The sequence below is a fragment of the Pollicipes pollicipes genome, unplaced genomic scaffold (assembly GCF_011947565.3).
Source record: "Pollicipes pollicipes isolate AB1234 unplaced genomic scaffold, Ppol_2.1 Scaffold_1600;HRSCAF=1878_pilon_pilon_pilon, whole genome shotgun sequence".
Taxonomy (NCBI): domain Eukaryota; kingdom Metazoa; phylum Arthropoda; class Thecostraca; order Pollicipedomorpha; family Pollicipedidae; genus Pollicipes; species Pollicipes pollicipes.
In genome coordinates, this window is record NW_023595962.1 from 25,925,036 (window position 1) to 25,944,457 (window position 19,422).

Consider the following 19,422-nt stretch of genomic DNA (forward strand, 5'->3'; position numbering starts at 1 on the left):
TCCCAACCACTGCGTCCAGCATTGCGTCTTCCGACGATTTTCACGAGCATGCCCACGCTTCAGGCATCCGCTGAATGTTTCCGGGTCGATTCAGACATTCGCTGGGTGTTTCCGGGTCGATTCAGACATCCGCTGGGCGTTTCCGGGTCGATAATCACCGACTTCAAGTTTGGTCAGAGTTTTGCTGAGTCCATACATTGAAGCACCAGCCAGTTGCGCTGTCGCCGGCCCGGAGCGACAGCTGTCAGAGAGCAACGACCGCACATCGGCGGCGCACCGCTCGAGCATCGCACGTGCCAATGGAAAACTCCGAAACAATGGCGCATACAACAGCGGCAAAACCTGCGTTGGCGCATAACCGCCCATGTAAGGCCGGGTTCAACCTTCCCCAAAAATAACGACGCCTCGCAAACGCGCAGAAACCTCGCAAAACCTACCGGGAACCCACACAAACATTTTCGCAAGACCGCAGCGGCGACAACGGTGCGGCGTCGCCGCTAGTTGCGCTTCTTGGATTGGTAACCGCTGCCTAGCTGGTCGGGCGGGCTGGAGTTGCAGCCGTGCTTGGTGCAGCAGCGCGTGCAGGTGGTGTGGGTGATGCCGAACCCGCGCGGGCGGCACCCGGCGTAGCAGATGGCCGTGCACTGGCGGTGCACGGTCCACAATACCCCGTTGCCCGTCAGAAAGTCCTCCTGAAACACGCAGACATACACACTCGGAGTCGACAGCGCGCCTTTAGCCGTCAGGAAGTTCTCCTGAAACACGCAGACAAATGCACATCTGGCATCACGCCGTCAGCCGTCAGAAAGTCCTGAAACACGCAAACGTACGCACAGTTGGCAACACACCGTTAGCCGTCAGAAAGCTAGTTCCCTGGAGCACACACCCAAGAGTCCTGCCATGATCTTCCGCGTTCACTTTGATGCTCGCACTCTACACAAAGCACTCAACCACACATACGATTTAGCTGGAATGGTGAGACATGTTCGAGAAATAAAGAACATGTCCACATCGGCCACGTTCTAAGCATCAACAGGTGAAATTGCCACGCCAACAAAGCGACCTTCATAGTCAGTACCCGCAGCTGGAAGTTGTAATCACAGCAGCGCAGCAACACCCACTTGCTTGACCCCAACCAAGGGGTTGTCACGCGCTCCAGTGGCTCCGCTACTCCAGCCTGGCCACGGTCGTCGCTCCCCGTGACCTCTTACCTTGCAGAAGATCTCGTTCTGCCCGCAGCGCACCAGGTTGGTCTTGTTCAGCGGCTCGTACAGCCCTAAGCAGGGATCGCGTCCGTTGAAGCGCTTCCAGCGGAAGTCCAGCGAGCAGCTGAAGCAGATGAGGTTGCCGTAGCTGGCATCCCAGATCTTATACTCTGCGGCACACGTGGGCAGGACGCCGGTCAGATGCCGCACAAATCTGGTAAGGTGCCGGACAGAGAACAAGTCAGGTCGGGTCAGGAGAATCGCCCCGGGTCGATGCTCTATCAGACCCGGAGATTTCGAGAGGACATCTCCCACAAGAAGTCGAGGTTACTAATGTTTATCCAAAATGCCTTATGCGCGGCCGGCAGGCGAAAGCGATTACTTCCGCTGGACAAGCGGTTTTCTCATTTCGTCGTCGGTCGGTCGGTCCGGTCAGCTAGAAAGTTAAGCGTGTGAGAGCCCAATTGGGTGGGTCATGGTGTAGTGCATGATGAAGGTCATGATGTAGTGCATGATGTAGGTTATGATGGAGTCCTAGTGCACCTTCGCCTGCTCAACTACATCATTAGACGCCAGTGCAAGATGTTTTTGATTGGCCAACCTAGGACATCGGACTGGAAATTGTGTACTTGGTGTGAGAAAGAAAGGGTTCAGCATTTGACTGTGAGCATCCTGAGACCGTTTTTGTTGTTTTCGAGCATTTGCCATGGGCATGAGCACCGATTCGTCACGTCAAACTTTCTCATATTAGCAACATCGATTTCGTTCGATAACGTTGCTTAAACCGGTACTTTCTGGCATGTCGAAGGAAGGTAATTTTCAACAACAAAAATAAAATAGCTCAAGTTTGTTATGGCACTATGGAAGATCCAGCAGTCACAAAAAAGTTTGTGGCATGGTCTTGAGGGAATGTTGAATCATGGAAGCAGGGTTAATGCCTAATGAGACAGTAATTGACTTTGAACGAGTGTTTAATGATGGGAACTAGGTTAATGCCTAATGAGACACTAATTGACTTTTTAAGCCCGGAATTACTTGCAGAGTTTTGTTGTTATGTCCTTAAAGGGGGCGTTCCACGTTTGCCAATATTGAAGCGAGCTCCAGTTATGATAAAATAAGCTCATTTATAACCATACTACATCATACTTTTAGCTGGAACAAACTGTTCTAGACATTACACTTGCTCTGCCTAGTAAATATGCCCCTGATGCGTCTTTTGTTGTTTGCGTCATCGCACATTGCACAACATTGTTTGAGAGTCCATTAGCGGCCCTTAAATATGCAAATCGTACTCGCGAACGCCAGATATGCTATGTAGATATCCACAACTATATCTGATCTGTGTCGATCGGCGCATGGCCAATGGATTGGCAGGATTTAAATTAAGTTATTATGGCGTCACGGATGACCGTGCGACCTTGAAATAGCTTGCACAAAATGGTGTGCACACCTTAACGGGCGCATGGTCCAGAAACAAGAGGGGGCTTAGGTCTTTAGAAGGGCAGGGCTGTGAACTGCACCAAATGGGGTTCAAGCTGACCATTTCAGTTCCAAACCCCATCCAAATGTGGGGCACTCCGTTTAGAACACCAAAGATGCTTAACAAGGACCCAGTAGACAGAGTAATCACGTGTCAACTACACTGTATTCCGATAATGCGACTAAACAGGTGCAAAGTGAGTTAACCAATGCTATCAACGCAGGGAGTATGCCACCCTACGTGTATGCTAAACCCAGGGAGTAGGTTATCTCACCTACATACAACCAGTATGCCGTGTACAACCAATATGGTTCTTTTCAGCTTTGATCGTTAGCGAAATGCCAACTGTTGTCTTCCTGAAGCACTAAATGGTGACTATCGCGTCCCCGTGCACGTCATTTCCCGGCACATGCCATGTCTCGTGAATATCGTTTCACAGTGAATGGTATGTCCCAGCGGATGTCATGTCCTAGTGATTGTACTTGCTGGGGTCGGCACCAACTTTCAAAAGGTCAAACGCGTGGCAACGTGTCAGCCGATAATTTTGCTAATATCGGTTTTTAGATTTCGCTAACTGGGCCGATTAGCAAAGGCTATATACATGTACTGAGAATGTATGTTTACTGGCTCCACAGCGAAATCAAATGGCATGACCACGTGACACGTTTGGTCATCTTTGATACGAGAAGCCAGTTTCAGATGGCATGTTCCGTTCATTTTTGTTTTCAATCGCGGGTTATGGTTGTAGAGCTAACTGTAGCTAATATTTTAAGCTATACGCCTGCTGTACCATCTCCGATACATCCATCTTTGTTTAGCATAGGACCTGCAGGGATGTCGGCATGTCTGCCAGCTGAGTATGGTTATAGCGTTTTCACCTAACTGCTCAAACAATTCAGTGAATTTTTAGCCTAACTGACGAAAAACGTACGCCCAAAAACCGACGTATCTGGTAAGCCAGACCCCCTTTCTACAAACTTTTGTTATGGAAAGCGATGTCGTGCATCTTTAAGAAGAAACAAAAGCTTTTTTGACACGACACAGTTTCTGGCAGGTAAATCCAAGCGTCTACCACGAATTCGGCACGCTTCACTCCATGCATTGAGCTACACAGAGCTACAGAAAGCTACAGCTGAGATACAGCTGAGCTACAAAGATCTTCAGTTGTGCTATATGAAGCTACAGCGTTGAGCTACAGAGAGCATCAGGGAACTACAGCTAAGCTGCAGTTGAGCTACAGATGAGCTACAGAGAGCTGCAGCTGAGCTACAGAGAAGGTGTCAAGCGAGGAATGGGGTGGGGAGGGGGCTCTGGTGCCGCCCAGCCAGGCTCCCGTAAGACATCGGCGACGGCGAACGGATGGCCGGCAGGGGCAGCAGCTGCACCTCCCGGACAGGACAGCTGATACGACATTCCGTGTTGTCAGTCCGGTTATAGCTGTGGTCCGCATGGCCTTGCGCCCAGCTGAGGCCCTCCGGTCCGGTTATAGCTGTGGTCCGCATGGCCTTGCGCCCAGCTGAGGCCCGCCGGTCCGGTTATAGCTGTGGTCCGCATGGCCCTGCGCCCAGCTGAGGCCCTCCGGTCCGGTTATAGCTGTGGTCCGCATGATCCTGCGCCCAGCTGAGCCCCTGGCGGACCAAGCAAACTCACCACGGTCCTGAGCGATCGTCAGCGTCGCCAGCTGGCACAGGATGGCCAAGAGGGCGCGCATGCTGATCCACCTGGGGCAGCCGATGCTGGAGATGCTGTGGAACAACAATAGTGCATATTGAACGGACGCGACTTTGCGCCAGACGGCAACCATTACGACGCAGTGTGATTTGCTCTTTGCCTTTGGTATCCGTTTTAGCTTTGCAACTGTTAGGTTATATAATTAATTTTACAGTCGATGTCTGTGCCAAATAGCCACCATCGAGCGTCACACCTTCCATCATACAGAGTTAACAGGACGTGTATGCCTGTGTCCGCCCCTGCAGCCGCCTCCTCGCCGCGCCTGGACTCGCTACTGGCTCCGGCGCGGTCGCGTGTCTGCGCGCCCGAGGCGGGTCACGTGTCCAGGATGGTCGCTCGATGCCCTGAGGCGGTGGTGCACGCGACGCCCCGGCGGGCCACAGGCGGCCGGCCAGAGACGGTTGCCTGCGCACGATGCTGGCCTTGGTACTGACTGTGGTATCAAATGAGCTAGGCGGTGACTTTCAGAGGCCAAATGATGGCGCGCTGAGGTTTTGCGGATGATTGTAGGCCTATCACTTAGCAACAAATCCGGCGTAAAGGGATCGATTGGTGCAAAGAGATTGTGAGTAAAAGGATTCATGACATAAAAAACGGTCCCATTCGCAGTTGGACTAGCGACGCGATGAAAGACGCATCGCCTAAGTGCGAATAGTTAAGCTGTTCCCTATTCCTAAGATTAAAAGGTGACATATTCAAGGTATAGTTTTGAGTGCGCTCTTGGGCGTAATTAGCTACCCTTTGGAGTGAACGGTTGCCGGTGCGTGCCATGGCAATGCCAGCAACAATCATAATCGTATGGTTTAAAATCGATATTTAGCCGTTGGATATGTCGTGGAGATGCGAATGGTGACCAGATGGGCGCCCAATGCGTCCGTTATGAACGCTGTGAGCAAAGCAAACCCTGAGTTTCAAAAGTTGGATGGCAATCTAGTTTTGTTGTTCTTCGTAACATCGTTCGGCGAGCATGCTGATATTTAGGCTCCCACGGACGTCATAAACTTAGATCCAACTGTTTCATTTATAGCTTTGAACTGTTGTCACCTTTTCAAATCGGGTTATTCTCCTTTGGAGCTGAGCGACCACGAACAAGAAGATTACACCGATTCAAGAAAGCCGGTATGATTTAACACGCGCCCTAGTGGCCGGTTGAGTACCGTTCTTTCGTAGGGGGGTCATTTTGACCTCCCGAGATCTCAAAATTAAGACGGCTAGAAATGCCAAATTTACAGGGTGTATATTTTGTATTTGCTGTATGCGAACTCATTAGTGTCAAACTTTGAGGCTCCTAGATCATGGCCTTCTAGTTAAATAAGGTCAAGCAACGACAAACTCCAAAGTGGCACCCAAAGTGTCCCAAACCGCATGCGACCGCTGTGAGCCTGGATACTCGTGCTAAGTAAAGTGCCACTGGTTCTCATTTAAAGCCAATGACTGTTTGGCTTCAAGATGTTCATGGTGAGCAAAATGATACAAGATTGCACTGATTTTTGCATTTGAATAAACATCAGGGCTTATGCTAGGCGATATGTTCCTATCACACCAAATACTGACCTGGGTTATTTTAGGTCAGTGACTTTTCCTGACCTTCCAGAAGTCCATGGAAGATGAATGAAGCTTTCCTCGTTATTGCCATATCAAAAATGAGCACAATAAACGACCCTAAAAAGGAAACTTTTCGCAGGTTTGTTTTGACCTTTGTCTGACGTTCTTACCGGGACCTAGGTCATAGCTTATTCAACTGTTGTGTTGCCTTAACACTCCGTGTTTGCACCTGATTGAATGATTCCCTGGAGATTGCCTTCGCTGAATCCATGGCCTGACTTTGACCTGCCATAAATCAGCAACCTTACAAGGTACATCTACATTTTTGACACCAGGCAATGCTCTATAACGATGGAAAATTTGACATGGCTAAGCGGCCGTTCGAAAATGAATTTGAAAAAGCTTCGGAATGTAAAACCGCCCCCACCCGAGTGCGTGTTAAAACGCGTCCTCCTGGTGACCGATTCAATACGTCACGCTCGAGCGGTGGGGGAGACCGATTGGCGCCCCCCGCACCCTGAGATTCAAGGCTGTCATGAAAGTCAGGAGCACCACATTCACAAGATAGGTAGGGATCTCTGTGATTTACCTGTGTCATACTTTAAGGCGCTTAGGTTACATTCAGGTCAAATAAGGCAAAACAAGGTCATATTCCAGATTGGTATTTAAAGTGCATTCAGACCTCTCATGCTGCCAGCTTTCCCATAATTCTCCTTTTAAAAGGGTCGCTAGCATTCGCATCACATCAGTGACCACAGACGACCTTTACAAGGTAAAAGGCGCCCAAATCCTTCGAAACAATTTGGATGTTTGAATTAGCAGCCGGTGCCAAGTGCTACCATTTGTGGCATGCACTCCAAAGCAATAGGTTGATCAAGGTCATTTTAGATCAGTGACCCCATCTGACCCGCATGCAAACAAAATACGAAAGCTTTGTTGCGTTGTCATCTATGAATTTGATATGAGCAACAAAACGTACGGCATGCAGTAAGTTTTTCAATAAAAAATCGGCTTGGTCTTGAACTTAATCTGACATTCATACTTAACCAATCGTCCAATACCTGACTAGAAACCAGAGTCTAATTCTGACCGAGAACTAGCTGTAAACCTAATTTCAGCAGTACGATTGTTTAAGAAAAACAATTCGCTTAACTGCCTTCCCTGACAGACATGGTCTGTGTAAAGCCTGCTGGTCAGCTAAGAAACCTTACAAGGATGTCTACTTGTTATGATGGAAAGATTGGCTATTGTATTACCCACAGCCCTACAGAGCTTAGCAAGGCTACGCCACGCCATTCATACGTTAGTTCAGAAAAAAACAGCTGTTGGAGCTCTCTCCAGACGTCATTCCAAAGATCGCTACACCAGTGTGCCACCTAGGAGGTGCTGTAAGACCTAATAGCTTCTCATGTGAAAAGACCACTTTCGAGCACGCATTGGGTTTTTAACGCAGAAACAAAAGCTGAGTGCCCGTAGCCGCATACCTCTGCCCGCTGTACATACCCGCTCATAGACACACCTGCGTCGTCCAAATGTATACAACAGCTACTTGTTTCAAACGACACGGGCAGGATTTCAGACGCTGCTACCACTTCCATCCTTCGCCGTATGCGTACTGTGATGGGCTATCTTGCCTGCAGTTCTAATGTCAAAACCTGGTAATGGGATTCCCTGACCAGCACGGACCAGCAGAAGCAACTGTTTGGGAGAAGCCATCAGCCATCAAGACCGTCTCGCTCCCAAACAGCTCACTCACCGCGACCGGATAACCTCGAGGACTCATTCAACTCCTTGCAGGCACGGCATTGGTTTGCCTGAGAAGGATGGCTTAAAGGTATGCTAATGCTATGTGTGAACGGCAATGCGAACGGGAGTGCATCCGCCTGATTTGCATCATAGTCCCATTGTGAATATAATTACAAGGAAAGTGTGTCGGGGATCACAGCTGTGGAAGGTACCATTTAAATATTCATTCGAACCATGGAGGAACATGCTTGCCGTACGTCACGAGGCTCCAAGCAAGGAAGCGTGATCGAGCAGTGTCGGCTGTGTCCTGAAGGATTCATGGATGAAATCCCAGGCGCCGAAACGTGTTTAATACTTCAACATGTATTTCCTTTTTAGCAGGATTTTAAGCCAGATTATTGGCTTTTTTCTTCACAAAACTCTACCCTTTCAGCACCGACATTAAACGGAGTGTTCCTTATATGCATGGAGTTTGAAAAGCCCTGACCTTTTTAAGACCTAAGCCATCTAGTTTCTGAGATACACGCCCGCGAATATGCGCGGATTATTTTGGGAAAACTATTTGAAGGACACCCTGGCATGCATGACGCCATAATGACGTCATTCGAATCCTGCCATTTCATTAGCCATGCGGCGATCAAGGCCAATAAGTTTGCAGCTGTCAGGTCTGTTACATCTGGCATTCGTGAGCAGGATTTCCAGATAAAACGGTCGTCAAGTGGCTCTCAATCAAATATGTGCAAGATGCCGTGACATAATTAAGCAATGAGGTATTGACCAGCGTTTGTATGAAACAGATAAATTGTGTTGCCTAGAGCAGCCTTTTCCATTCAAAAGCGTGCCGATAGGTGGAAGTGAACTTAGTTCATGTTTGATGCACGCTTTAAAATCTTCGAATGTGAAAGATTTCCTTTAAACAAAACGTGATAACGTTGCAATCACTGGTAAGACGTCTGCTGGCCCGAGCGGGAACAAAACAACGTTTTCTGCGGGTGACAGAATGCAAATTGTATTTAACAGTTTAATTATTTTTTAACTCTGCAAATCTGTGCCTCCTTCAGCCGTGGAACTGAAAATGGCAAGGATTTGTCTGTTTTAAATGCATCATAAAAATAATGGAGGTTTATAAAACAAGAGCGCTGTCTAGAGCGGGGTGACCCAGAATAGTCGTGACACCTATAGTGCTCTGGTTTGGTGCACAGAGCTATTGGCCCTGAGCGACCGCTGCACGAGTGGTCTGTGGGTTTAAGGAGGGCGGTAAGAGGTGGGGAACGCTGGCCTACTATGAACTGCATCCATCGTAGGGTACCTCCCGCTCCAGGGGGTGTGAACGTGCTGCGATGGGACTTATGATCGGGGCGGCCTCGAGCCCTCCTCTCGGCCGACAGGCGCGGCACGCCGCCAACGGGGCGCACGGAGGAAAGGAGAGAGACGTTTACTGTGGAAAAATATTGTATGTCTGTGCGTGTGCGTGTGTTTGGTCCTGTGATTTTCTATGTCAAAGCCGGCACCTGCGGAGGGTTTGCCGTCGTTCTCAGCTTTTCAAAATAGCAAACATGACGGCAACTTTTTAACCCGGGGCATGTTTGCGGCGCGATCGGTTTTATCTCAGCCCATCAGGCTCTATCAGCGGCCAATTCCTGAACATCTGACCTCAAGTCACCGGCTACCTGACCTCACATGACCTCAGGTCACCATTTTCGTAATCTAATCTGGCCTCAGGTCACCTCATACCTGACCACATCTGACCTCGGGTCACGACCTACCTGACCTCACCTGACCTCAGGCTACCGCCTAGCTGACCTAACATGACCTCAGGTAGTCGCATACCTGACCTCTTCTGACACCAAATCACCGTCTACCATTACTCACCGTGCAGAAGACCAGCACCGGAGGAGCGGAGACACCTGCTGACTCCCAGCCCCGCCGCCCCGTCCTATAGCCCCGGGCAACTGACCGGCTCGCGTGTCGTGGCCGGGCCATTCCTCGGATAATCAGCCCGACCCGTGACGTCCGCCGAGGGTCGTCACCGTAGAGGCCACGGCGCCGCGCGGGGCCGGCGGCGGTTCGCCCCTGCGGCACCGGTCGATCGGCGTACCTTGCACGGATTTGGACGCGTGTTTGTTGAAGCGGGCGCTGCCGTCGTCGGCGCGGGACGATCGTTGTGGGATAGCTGTATGCAGTGACCGGGCCAGCTCAGACACCGTTCTGCGCCTCTGACGAGGTGTCGAACGGTGTCGCTGTCGCTGTCGCTGGTGGTGCGTCTCTTCACGCTGTATACCATGAATACTGGCGCTCGTGGGTAGTCATAACGTAATTATCGATAATGTTCGCATCATAATGTTTCCTGCCTTGCCGAACTAGGGCCGAGGTAATCGGGGTTTTGGTAGTTGGCTACGCGCTCACGTATTCGGAGATGATCGACTGGACCTGATGGCTCGATTTTGTTTTTAAGCTAGTGCTTAGACCATTTCCACGTCAAGCGACGGTATCACACACCATGTATGGTATAGGTGGCCGTTAGAAAAGACGATTGCAATGTTGGACATAACGGAGCAGCGCGCACTGTTGTTGGACAGCTACATCACGTCCTCTCCCTCGCTCTCTCTCCCTGTCTCTAAAGTGGCAAAAGCCCGGGCGCAATGTTCGATTGCAGTTTATTCACACGGCGCGCATACAAATGTACAAATAGAAAGGTGAAGGCCCCAGAGAAGCTCACAGAGGGGATGATCATCGCGTTAAGCTACACAGCTAACCATACATGTTGATAAACAAAAGCTTAACAAAACCAAAAAGGCCTTAGAATCCTGTCAACAGCGTTACTTCGGATCATTCATCACCAGACAAAGGTTAAAGTATCACTTTCCCGCTTGACCTGGGTGTGTCGGAGCATCGCGGAGCGTTCAGTCTGTGACATCAGACTGTGGGTGCTACCCAGGTCAGGACTTGAGCACACGAGATTGACATGATAGCAACCATGCCCAGGACAGAGGCAAACTAAACAGCACAGTTGTTATGATTAAGTACTCGTATCAGAATGCTCACGGCACACGGTTGTTGTGACTAAGTACTTATATCAGAATGCTCATGGCACACAGTTGCTGTGACTAAGTACCCATATCAGCATGCTCACGGCACACAGTTGTTGTGACTAAGTACTTATATCAGAATGCTCACGGCACAGCAATCCGCGACCGGAATCAGTACAGAGCAGAGCAGACGCCTGCTCGGCCATTAAGGTGTTGAGTTGCCCGACAGGCACTCATGCGACCCTCAAGCGAATGCGGCATTGTTCTCCTTGACGGCATGCGCGACGTCATTGAGTTGATAGTCTGGGGTCATCAAGCCAGCACCCACCACCAAACACGGCCAAAGACTATTTGTACTCTAACGCGTTTGGAGAATTTCCCAACCAGTATTGATGCGGGCTTTTTGCTGAATGATTAATTAATTGCACTGCTCGCCATAGCGTCTGTGAAGTGTTATGCCTGATGGGCTGTTGAGGATTAACAGTTTACTGCGCTGCACATTCTAATCTGCTGCCCACCAGCCACTGGCACCTAACGCCCCCAAAGCCTGATGTATGGTCATCCGTGCACTTGCATCGCCTGAAACCATAGGAAAAAGGGTCTCTCTCCTTTTCTCTCCCTATCTTTTTTTTCTCTCTCTCTCCCTCTCTCCTTACATCTATGAACTCCTAATAGCTTACCTGATAGCTCATTCCCCGCAGCTCGCCCCGCCACCAGCTCATTCCCCGCAGCTCGCCCCCTCGCATCCCCCACTCCACTTCTTCTCCACGACTCGTCATATTTTCCCGGACAGGTCGACCTTGACCTCGTCGCTAACCTCAACGCCCTCGAGGTCGTTGAGCTCATCCAGGGCGTGGAAATCGTCGGGGTGCTCCTGTGAGCTGTTCTCGTCGGTCCTCATCATGCGCAACATGAACAGCGAGTGGCGGAAGTGGTTGTTGGTCATCACGCGACCGACCCAGCCGACCGTATACTGCAGGGTCAAAGATCAGGGATCAGAGATCAGCGGCGAGAGATCAGAGACGCATGATCGGGTCCAAAATCAGCACGGAGCACGTATGATCGGGTCCAAGATCAGCACGGAGTACGTATAATCGGGTCCAAGATCAGCACGAAGTACGTATCATCGGATCCAAGATCAGCACGGAGTACATATCATCGGATCCAAGATCAGCACGGAGTACGTATCATCGGATCCAAGACCAGCACGGATTAGGTAAGATCGGATCCAAGATCAGCACTGAGTACGTATGAGTACCGGTATCCCGGAGGTCGAAGCCTCTGGATGCGCTCAGACCTGGAAGAGGGACGAAGTGCGGTTGAAGGTCATGCCCAGGTGAACAAAGCAGCCGCCGTCCTTGAGGTCCGTGACCTGCAGCTGGAGGCGGGGTCGAAGCCAGCTGTCGGCGTCTACTGTCAGCAGCCGGCCTCGCTCGTACTCTTTTACAGTCAGCAGTATCCGGTACGGGCCTGCGGGTCACGGGGGTCACAGGGGTCACAGGGGTCACGGATCGTGGGCCATAGGCGACTAGTCACTAGTTGCAAGCCATTCTTCATCGATGACCATCAGCGGCGCCGTGCTAACAGGTCAGAGGTCACAGGTCAAGGTCACCGGCCATCGCCAGTCACTCTCTGCGAGGGCCAGAGGACAAGGGCAGAAAAGGCTCAGGACAATCAGCATTGATGATTCGTGCTTCAAGCTAGAATGACAAGCGACAAAATCAATCAAAATATCAGGCTCACGAAGAACGCCATCAGATGTAGAGAACTGGGACCATGATACTGCGCATGGTGTTCCGAGATCAGTGCATCACTTATCTGGTAAAGCCACGGGGGCGGTGACAAATGAGGAGGCAAGGAGAGAGAGAGAGAAAGAGAGAGAGAGAGAGAGAGAGAGAGAGAGAGAGGGAGAGAGAGAGAGAGAGAGAGAGGGAGAGAGAGAGAGGGAGAAAGAGCAGGATGAACCTGGTTCAGTATTATAGTAATCATATTGTTTGGCTCCATTGACATGCCCACAGAACAATTAGATGTGCGCCAGTAGAGTAAAGAGATGCAATTGTGCCAAACAAGAACGCTTGGAATGCACCGCTATTCCTTGTGCACGTCGTGGATATTGGAGGGCTCACGTCTTCGGACGTTCATGCATCATGAGCAATTCTCTTGTTCAAGGTTTCAGCTGCACGCTCGCCACAAATTCGGGCGGAGGCTTACCCAAAGGACCGACGGTGTATTGTCCAATATACCTCTTGCCCTTGGTCAGTAGCCTTCGATCGATCTGTTTCACGTTCTTGATCCATGAAAACCACTGCGTATGGAAAGGACAGTCGGCATTACTACTTCATCATGACGGCGAAGTAGACCAAGTGTACGGAGGTGTGTCTGAGACAGCACTTCACGGCAATTCGGAGGTAATTAAAGACAAGAAGAGAACATGCAATTATTACGAAATTGCTACTTCAAGCCATCGGTAACCTGTGATAAATCATGCGTGGAATGCGTGACATAGTTTTGCTGGTGAGAACAATCAGGGGATGAATTCTTTCCGCTATGGGCGGGCAGATGATGATACTTGGGCTGCTCACCAAAGCTTTGGATGAGGCCTCACAGAGTTGGGATGGAAACGGCTGATGCCCCTGCTGGGTTTTCCGCGAATCGCGGGAGGAACGTGCCTCCGTTGGCGCAGACGCGGCACCGTCGGTGCGTGCGTCATTCACCGTAGCCATCATGTCGTGCATCACTCACCGCAGCCATCATGTCGTGCGTCACTCACCGTGGCCATCATGTCGTGCGTCACTCACCGCAGCCATCATGTCGTGCATCACTCACCGTAGCCATCATGCCGTGCGTCACTCACCGTAGCCATCATGTCGTGCATCACTCACCGTAGCCATCATGCCCTGCGTCACTCACCGTAGCCATCATGTCGTGCATCACTCACCGCAGCCATCATGTCGTGCGTCACTCACCGTGGCCATCATGTCGTGCGTCACTCACCGTAGCCATCATGCCGTGCGTCACTCACCGTAGCCATCATGTCGTGCGTCACTCACCGTAGCCATCATGTCGTGCGTCACTCACCGTGGCCATCATGTCGTGCGTCACTCACCGTAGCCATCATGCCGTGCGTCACTCACCGTAGCCATCATGTCGTGCTTCACTCACCGCAGCCATCATGTCGTGCGTCATTCACCGTGGCCACCATGTCGTGCGTCACTCACCGTAGCCATCATGCCGTGCGTCACTCACCGTAGCCATCATGCCGTGCGTCACTCACCGTAGCCATCATGCCGTGCGTCACTCACCGTAGCCATCATGCCGTGTGTCACTCACCGTAGCCATCATGCCGTGCGTCACTCACCGTAGCCATCATGCCGTGCGTCACTCATCGCAGCCATCATGCCGTGTGTCACTCACTGTAGCAATCATGTCGTGCATCACTCACCGTAGCCATCATGTCGTATGCCACTCACCGTAGCCATCATGTCGTGCGTCACTCACCGCAGCCATCATGTCGTGCATCACTCACCGTAGCCATCATGTCGTGCGTCACTCACCGTAGCCATCATGTCATGCGTCACTCACCGTAGCCATCATGTCGTGCGTCACTCACCGCAGCCATCATGTCGTGCATCACTCACCGTAGCCATCATGCCGTGCGTCACTCACCGTAGCCATCATGTCGTGCATCACTCACCGCAGCCATCATGTCGTGCGTCACTCACCGTTGCCATCATGTCGTGCGTCACTCACCGTAGCCATCATGCCGTGCGTCACTCACCGTAGCCATCATGTCGTGCGTCACTCACCGTAGCCATCATGTCGTGCGTCACTCACCGTGGCCATCATGTCGTGCGTCACTCACCGTAGCCATCATGCCGTGCGTCACTCACCGTAGCCATCATGTCGTGCTTCACTCACCGCAGCCATCATGTCGTGCGTCACTCACCGTGGCCACCATGTCGTGCGTCACTCACCGTAGCCATCATGCCGTGCGTCACTCACCGTAGCCATCATGCCGTGCGTCACTCACCGTAGCCATCATGCCGTGCGTCACTCACCGTAGCCATCATGCCGTGTGTCACTCACCGTAGCCATCATGCCGTGCGTCACTCACCGTAGCCATCATGCCGTGCGTCACTCAACGCAGCCATCATGCCGTGTGTCACTCACCGTAGCAATCATGTCGTGCATCACTCACCGTAGCCATCATGTCGTATGCCACTCACCGTAGCCATCATGTCGTGCATCACTCACCGTAGCCATCATGCCGTGCGTCACTCACCGTAGCCATCATGTAGTGTGCCACTCACCGTAGCCATCATGTCGTGTGTCACTCACCGTAGCGATCATGTCGGGCGTGCTGATGGTCTCCATCATCTTCCTCGGGCTGACTCGGAACTTGGCCTCGTCTGAGGCTGCGAAATCCCGCGGGTCAACTTCCGACTGCCACATCATGGCCACCAGACAGGCGAGCAGAGACAGAACGTAGGCCAGCACCACCTGCAACACAACACCTCTGACTGTCATCTCATGACCACCAGGCAGGTGACCAGAGACAGAGCGTAGGCCAGCACCACCTGCAACATAACACCTCTGACTGTCATCTCATGACCACCAGGCAGGTGACCAGAGACAGAGCGTAGGCCAGCACCACCTGCAACATAACACCTCTGACTGTCATCTCATGACCACCAGACAGGCGAGCAGAGACAGAACGTAGGCCAGCACCACCTGCAACATAACACCTCTGACTGTCATCTCATGACCACCAGGCAGGTGACCAGAGACAGAACGTAGGCCAGCACCACCTGCAACAGAACACCTCTGACTGTCATCTCATGACCACCAGGCAGGTGACCAGAGACAGAGCGTAGGCCGGCACCACCTGCAACATAACACCTCTGACTGTCAACTCATGACCACCAGGCAGGCGACCAGAGACAGAGCGTAGGCCAGCACCACCTGCAACACAACACCTCTGACTGTCATCTCATGACCACCAGGCAGGTGACCAGAGACAGAGCGTAGGCCAGCACCACCTGCAGCATAACACCTCTGACTGTCATCTCATGACCACCAGGCAGGTGACCAGAGACAGAGCGTAGGCCAGCACCACCTGCAGCATAACACCTCTGACTGTCATCTCATGACCACCAGGCAGGTGACCAGAGACAGAGCGTAGGCCAGCACCGCCTGCAACACAACACCTCTGACTGTCATCTCATGGCCACCAGGCAGGTGACCAGAGACAGAGCGTAGGCCAGCACCACCTGCAACACAACACCTCTGACTGTCATCTCATGGCCACCAGGCAGGTGACCAGAGACAGAGCGTAGGCCAGCACCACCTGCAACACAACACCTCTGACTGTCATCTCATGGCCACCGGACAGGCGACCGGAGACAGACAAGACCACCTGTAACAGGCACCGATGTGGACCGAGTCTGAGTCATGACTATTATGTCTCGCAACACAGATCGTATGAATTCAGTGCAGTGACAGCCCAAAAAGGAAGCGTTTCGTGCACCATAGTCTCACTTCTGAGTCCTCTTCAGTCGCCCCCAAATTAACCTAAGGACAGGGAAGCTTTACATTCTGTGAAATCAAGGGCTCCGTTGGCTCCCGTCTGCGTTGGTCAAAGCTTCAGAGTAGGCCGAGATTCAGAGCCAGTGTGGATATCAACGGCAAAAAAATGGCGTAGCCTATCCGTCCGTCCCAACTGTTGACATTCGAATGTCCATGATAGAACAAAAAGATAATGATGATGTTTGGTCGGTATGCCCGTCACGACAGTTTTTAACTGTAGCAAATTTTGCATGGAAATGTTTTTATTCTGATCGTGGACATCAACAACTTTGGGTATTAATGTTTCTCCGGGCGTCAATCCATTGACCAAAGCAGCTCGAGTTTGTGACTTGTGAATGCTCTCCAAATATTTTAGTTTCATGCGCGAATAGTCAGGCAAAAGGCGAACGGCAAAAAACTAAGCTCGCATGATTATTCAAATAGTTAAAAAAACATGACATTCGGTACAATTTAGCCACCGTTATGCCGCAAAATAGCCTTAGCTTTCGACCCATGCCAAATACATGATGCATTCAGTGCGGGTTGAAATACACCCCGGGCACACCCGACAGGCCCTGAATTGTCAGTAAATTGTTACCAGCCCACGCCATGCGACCTACACTAGCCATGCCGGTTCGTTCTTACCATCGAGGCGCTCAGACCGGCAGCGGCACATTAAAAGCTGAACGTGTATTCACAGGTGCGTTCGGACTGACGCCGCCGGTCACAACCACTCAAAGGAAGGCTTTGCTGGGTGTGTTAACTTTTGTGCGGGATTTTTATGATATCGTTTGTGTTATATATCTCCTTCAGATGCCACCGATTGGGTGTGTCCAAATGAATAAGACGCTGTACATTTTGGCGACATTTTTGCCAGATGCGGCCACTCCGTGTCCCCTGTCTCTCCGACGGCATTCCCTAGATCAGGGTTTGAGTCCCGATGGATGGACCCGAATTTTCCGGGCGAAGAATTTTCTGGCGAAGTTAAATTTTTTGGTGAAGAATGTCATCAAGCTAAAAACCCACCAGTCAAATCTGGCCTACCAAGGCCTAGATTTAACCTAGATTAGAATATCCCCAAACAAATATACCCTGTCAGGTTTAACTTCGCGACCGCTCATGACGCGGATGGCCAGAAATGCGCGCAGTCACCATGCAGTACAGTGCAGTGCAGTGCAGTGCAGTCATACGAGTCAGTCGCCCAGCAGTCTGTGGCAGCCAGGAGAGCGTTGCTGAACACGGTGTCAGACTTCAGCACCACTATGCAGCCCAGTATGTGGGGTTCTCCGGGGATATCACCGGGGATATCACCCGGGGACAGTAGTGAGCCGGTTCGCGCACAGTGAGCCGGCTCGCGCACAGTGAGCCGGTTCGCGCACAGTGAGCCGGTTCGCGCACAGTGAGCCGGTGATAGTGGGGTGTTTACCTTATCGGAGGCCATGGCGTCGCGCTGATTCTCCTAAGCTTTAGCTCAACTTGTTCAGTTCCGGACAGGCTGCCAGAGTTCCCCTGCTCGTCGGCTAGACCTTCCGCATGATGGTGTCACTTCTGGCAGCGTCTCCGAGGAGAATGCCTGTCAATGTGTGAGGCTTGCGCCTTCAAATGAGGAGCATCAACGGCGACTTTGGCTGTATTCACAGACGGCGCCCGAAGCTGCACGAAAAGCAGGCTCCCTGCCCAGCAACCTAGCACACTGACCACGTCTGCAAAAGTAAGCTAAATGTATGGTCCTTTGACCAAAACTTCCGCTCATGCGCAACCGCAGTGCACCATCCAGTCAATCGGCCGACTATGCCAGTGAAGACGACGCTGCAGTGTGACGGCCGGTACGAGCCCTGTCACATAGTCGTGTTTGCCGTGCGTTTGTTTGGCCCGGTAGCCCGGAGTACATTGATCGAGCTGGGTGTGCCGCCGCTGCAGCGATACCGGCCGGGCCGAGCCGACGACAGGACCCCTCCTCCTCCGCTGCCTCCTCGGCCGCCGGCGGACCCCGCAAGTACGCCTGGCACAGCAGGCGAACCCCACAAGTACGCCTGGCACAGCAGGCAGACCCCACAAGTAAGGCTGGTACAGGAGGCGGACCCCGCAAGTACGGCTGGTACAGCAGGCCATCGGCGAGTGCTGTGCTTGTGACGGCAACCATCAGGATTCGAAAAGCGCGGACTGAATCCAGACTTGTGCTGTGTACATACTTGGAAGTACGTTTCTGGCACAGTAAACGTTCATGGAATCAGGAGAATTGCTTTCTAAAATCGGTTGGAAGAAGAAGGGGAGCTGAGCCGATAAAGACGGCCCGGCCTGCCCCAAAATTGTGATTCCTTCTTGGACTTAGATCGCTTAAATTTGCGTCCCCGATGTCAAATAAAAAGAAATAGTTGATGTTAGAACTGTGTTATCAGTGAGACATGACGTTTAATCTGGATCAGAGGTAATGCTGCATTTATGTGAAAGGGTTTAAATGGTATGCAACTTAAACAAGAAAGTCTGAAGAGATCGACCAGTCGCCATCAACAAAATTAGCCGCCGTGTGTCTTTCACCAGTGGTGGTCGGAGGCACAAACGACGGTTTTATGCAGCATGGCAAGGCCTGATGCGTACAGACGAGAGGTACATACAGAGGCTATAGATGCTACAGAGTCTACATAGGCTACAGAGGCTATAGGGGCTACGGAAGCCACAGAGGCTACAGAGGCTACAGACGCTATAGAAGCTATACAAATTCGTGTATGCTGCCGGCATTTACCTGCACAAAAATGTAGCTGAACTGCATGATTTTGGCAGCCGACACGTAGCTAATTGGAGGGACATATAAGACGAATGCGTATGTATGTGAGCATGTCCTGTGTGACCATTGAAACAGGAGCGCGCAGAGCGCTTTGACACGTGCTGGAAGTTTAACACACAAGAAGGGCCTGTGGGCCTTATTTGAACCCTTATTATTTTGGCGTTGTGATTTTGGACCTTTGAGGTTAAAACTAATTGACGTTCAACATGCGGCGAGTTTGTGGTTCTTACAACACCGGACAAAATGCGATGATTTCATTATTCGATACCATTTTGGTGGCACGGCCGGGTGGTAGGTACACCGCCGAACTTCACTTGGTAGCACGGTCAGGTGGCA

General features: G+C 51.5%; 2 protein-coding genes across 2 annotated transcripts; both read right to left on the bottom strand.

The window, feature by feature from the left end:
• Positions 1-228: 228 nt before the first annotated feature.
• LOC119094869 (uncharacterized) lies at positions 229-9,648 on the bottom strand. Its single transcript, XM_037217784.1, has 4 exons — positions 9,580-9,648; positions 4,336-4,430; positions 1,212-1,375; positions 229-692 (listed from the first exon to the last, which is right to left on the bottom strand). The coding sequence occupies exons 2-4, from the start codon at positions 4,394-4,396 to the stop codon at positions 498-500; spliced, it is 420 nt and encodes a 139-aa protein (XP_037073679.1). The 5' UTR covers positions 4,397-4,430; positions 9,580-9,648; the 3' UTR covers positions 229-497.
• Positions 9,649-11,338: 1,690 nt separating this feature from the next.
• On the bottom strand, positions 11,339-17,994 carry LOC119092147 (uncharacterized). The gene is made up of 5 exons (XM_037215126.1): positions 17,728-17,994; positions 15,075-15,236; positions 12,948-13,041; positions 12,034-12,206; positions 11,339-11,709 (listed from the first exon to the last, which is right to left on the bottom strand). Exons 1-5 carry the CDS (start codon positions 17,740-17,742, stop codon positions 11,512-11,514), a joined length of 642 nt encoding a protein of 213 aa, XP_037071021.1. The 5' UTR covers positions 17,743-17,994; the 3' UTR covers positions 11,339-11,511.
• Positions 17,995-19,422: the final 1,428 nt, after the last annotated feature.

Coding starts and splice junctions, on each gene's coding strand:
- LOC119094869 (XM_037217784.1), bottom strand. CDS start 4,396: ATGCGCGCCCTCTTGGCCATCCTGTGCCAGCTGGCGACGCTGACGATC. Junction 1,376..4,335: donor GACGATCGCTCAGGACCGTG/GTGAGTTTGCTT, acceptor CGTGTGCCGCAG/AGTATAAGATCTGGGATGCC. Junction 693..1,211: donor AGAACGAGATCTTCTGCAAG/GTAAGAGGTCAC, acceptor TGCGTGTTTCAG/GAGGACTTTCTGACGGGCAA.
- LOC119092147 (XM_037215126.1), bottom strand. Junction 12,207..12,947: donor ATACACCGTCGGTCCTTTGG/GTAAGCCTCCGC, acceptor CGTGACCCGCAG/GCCCGTACCGGATACTGCTG. Junction 11,710..12,033: donor GCACTTCGTCCCTCTTCCAG/GTCTGAGCGCAT, acceptor TTGACCCTGCAG/TATACGGTCGGCTGGGTCGG.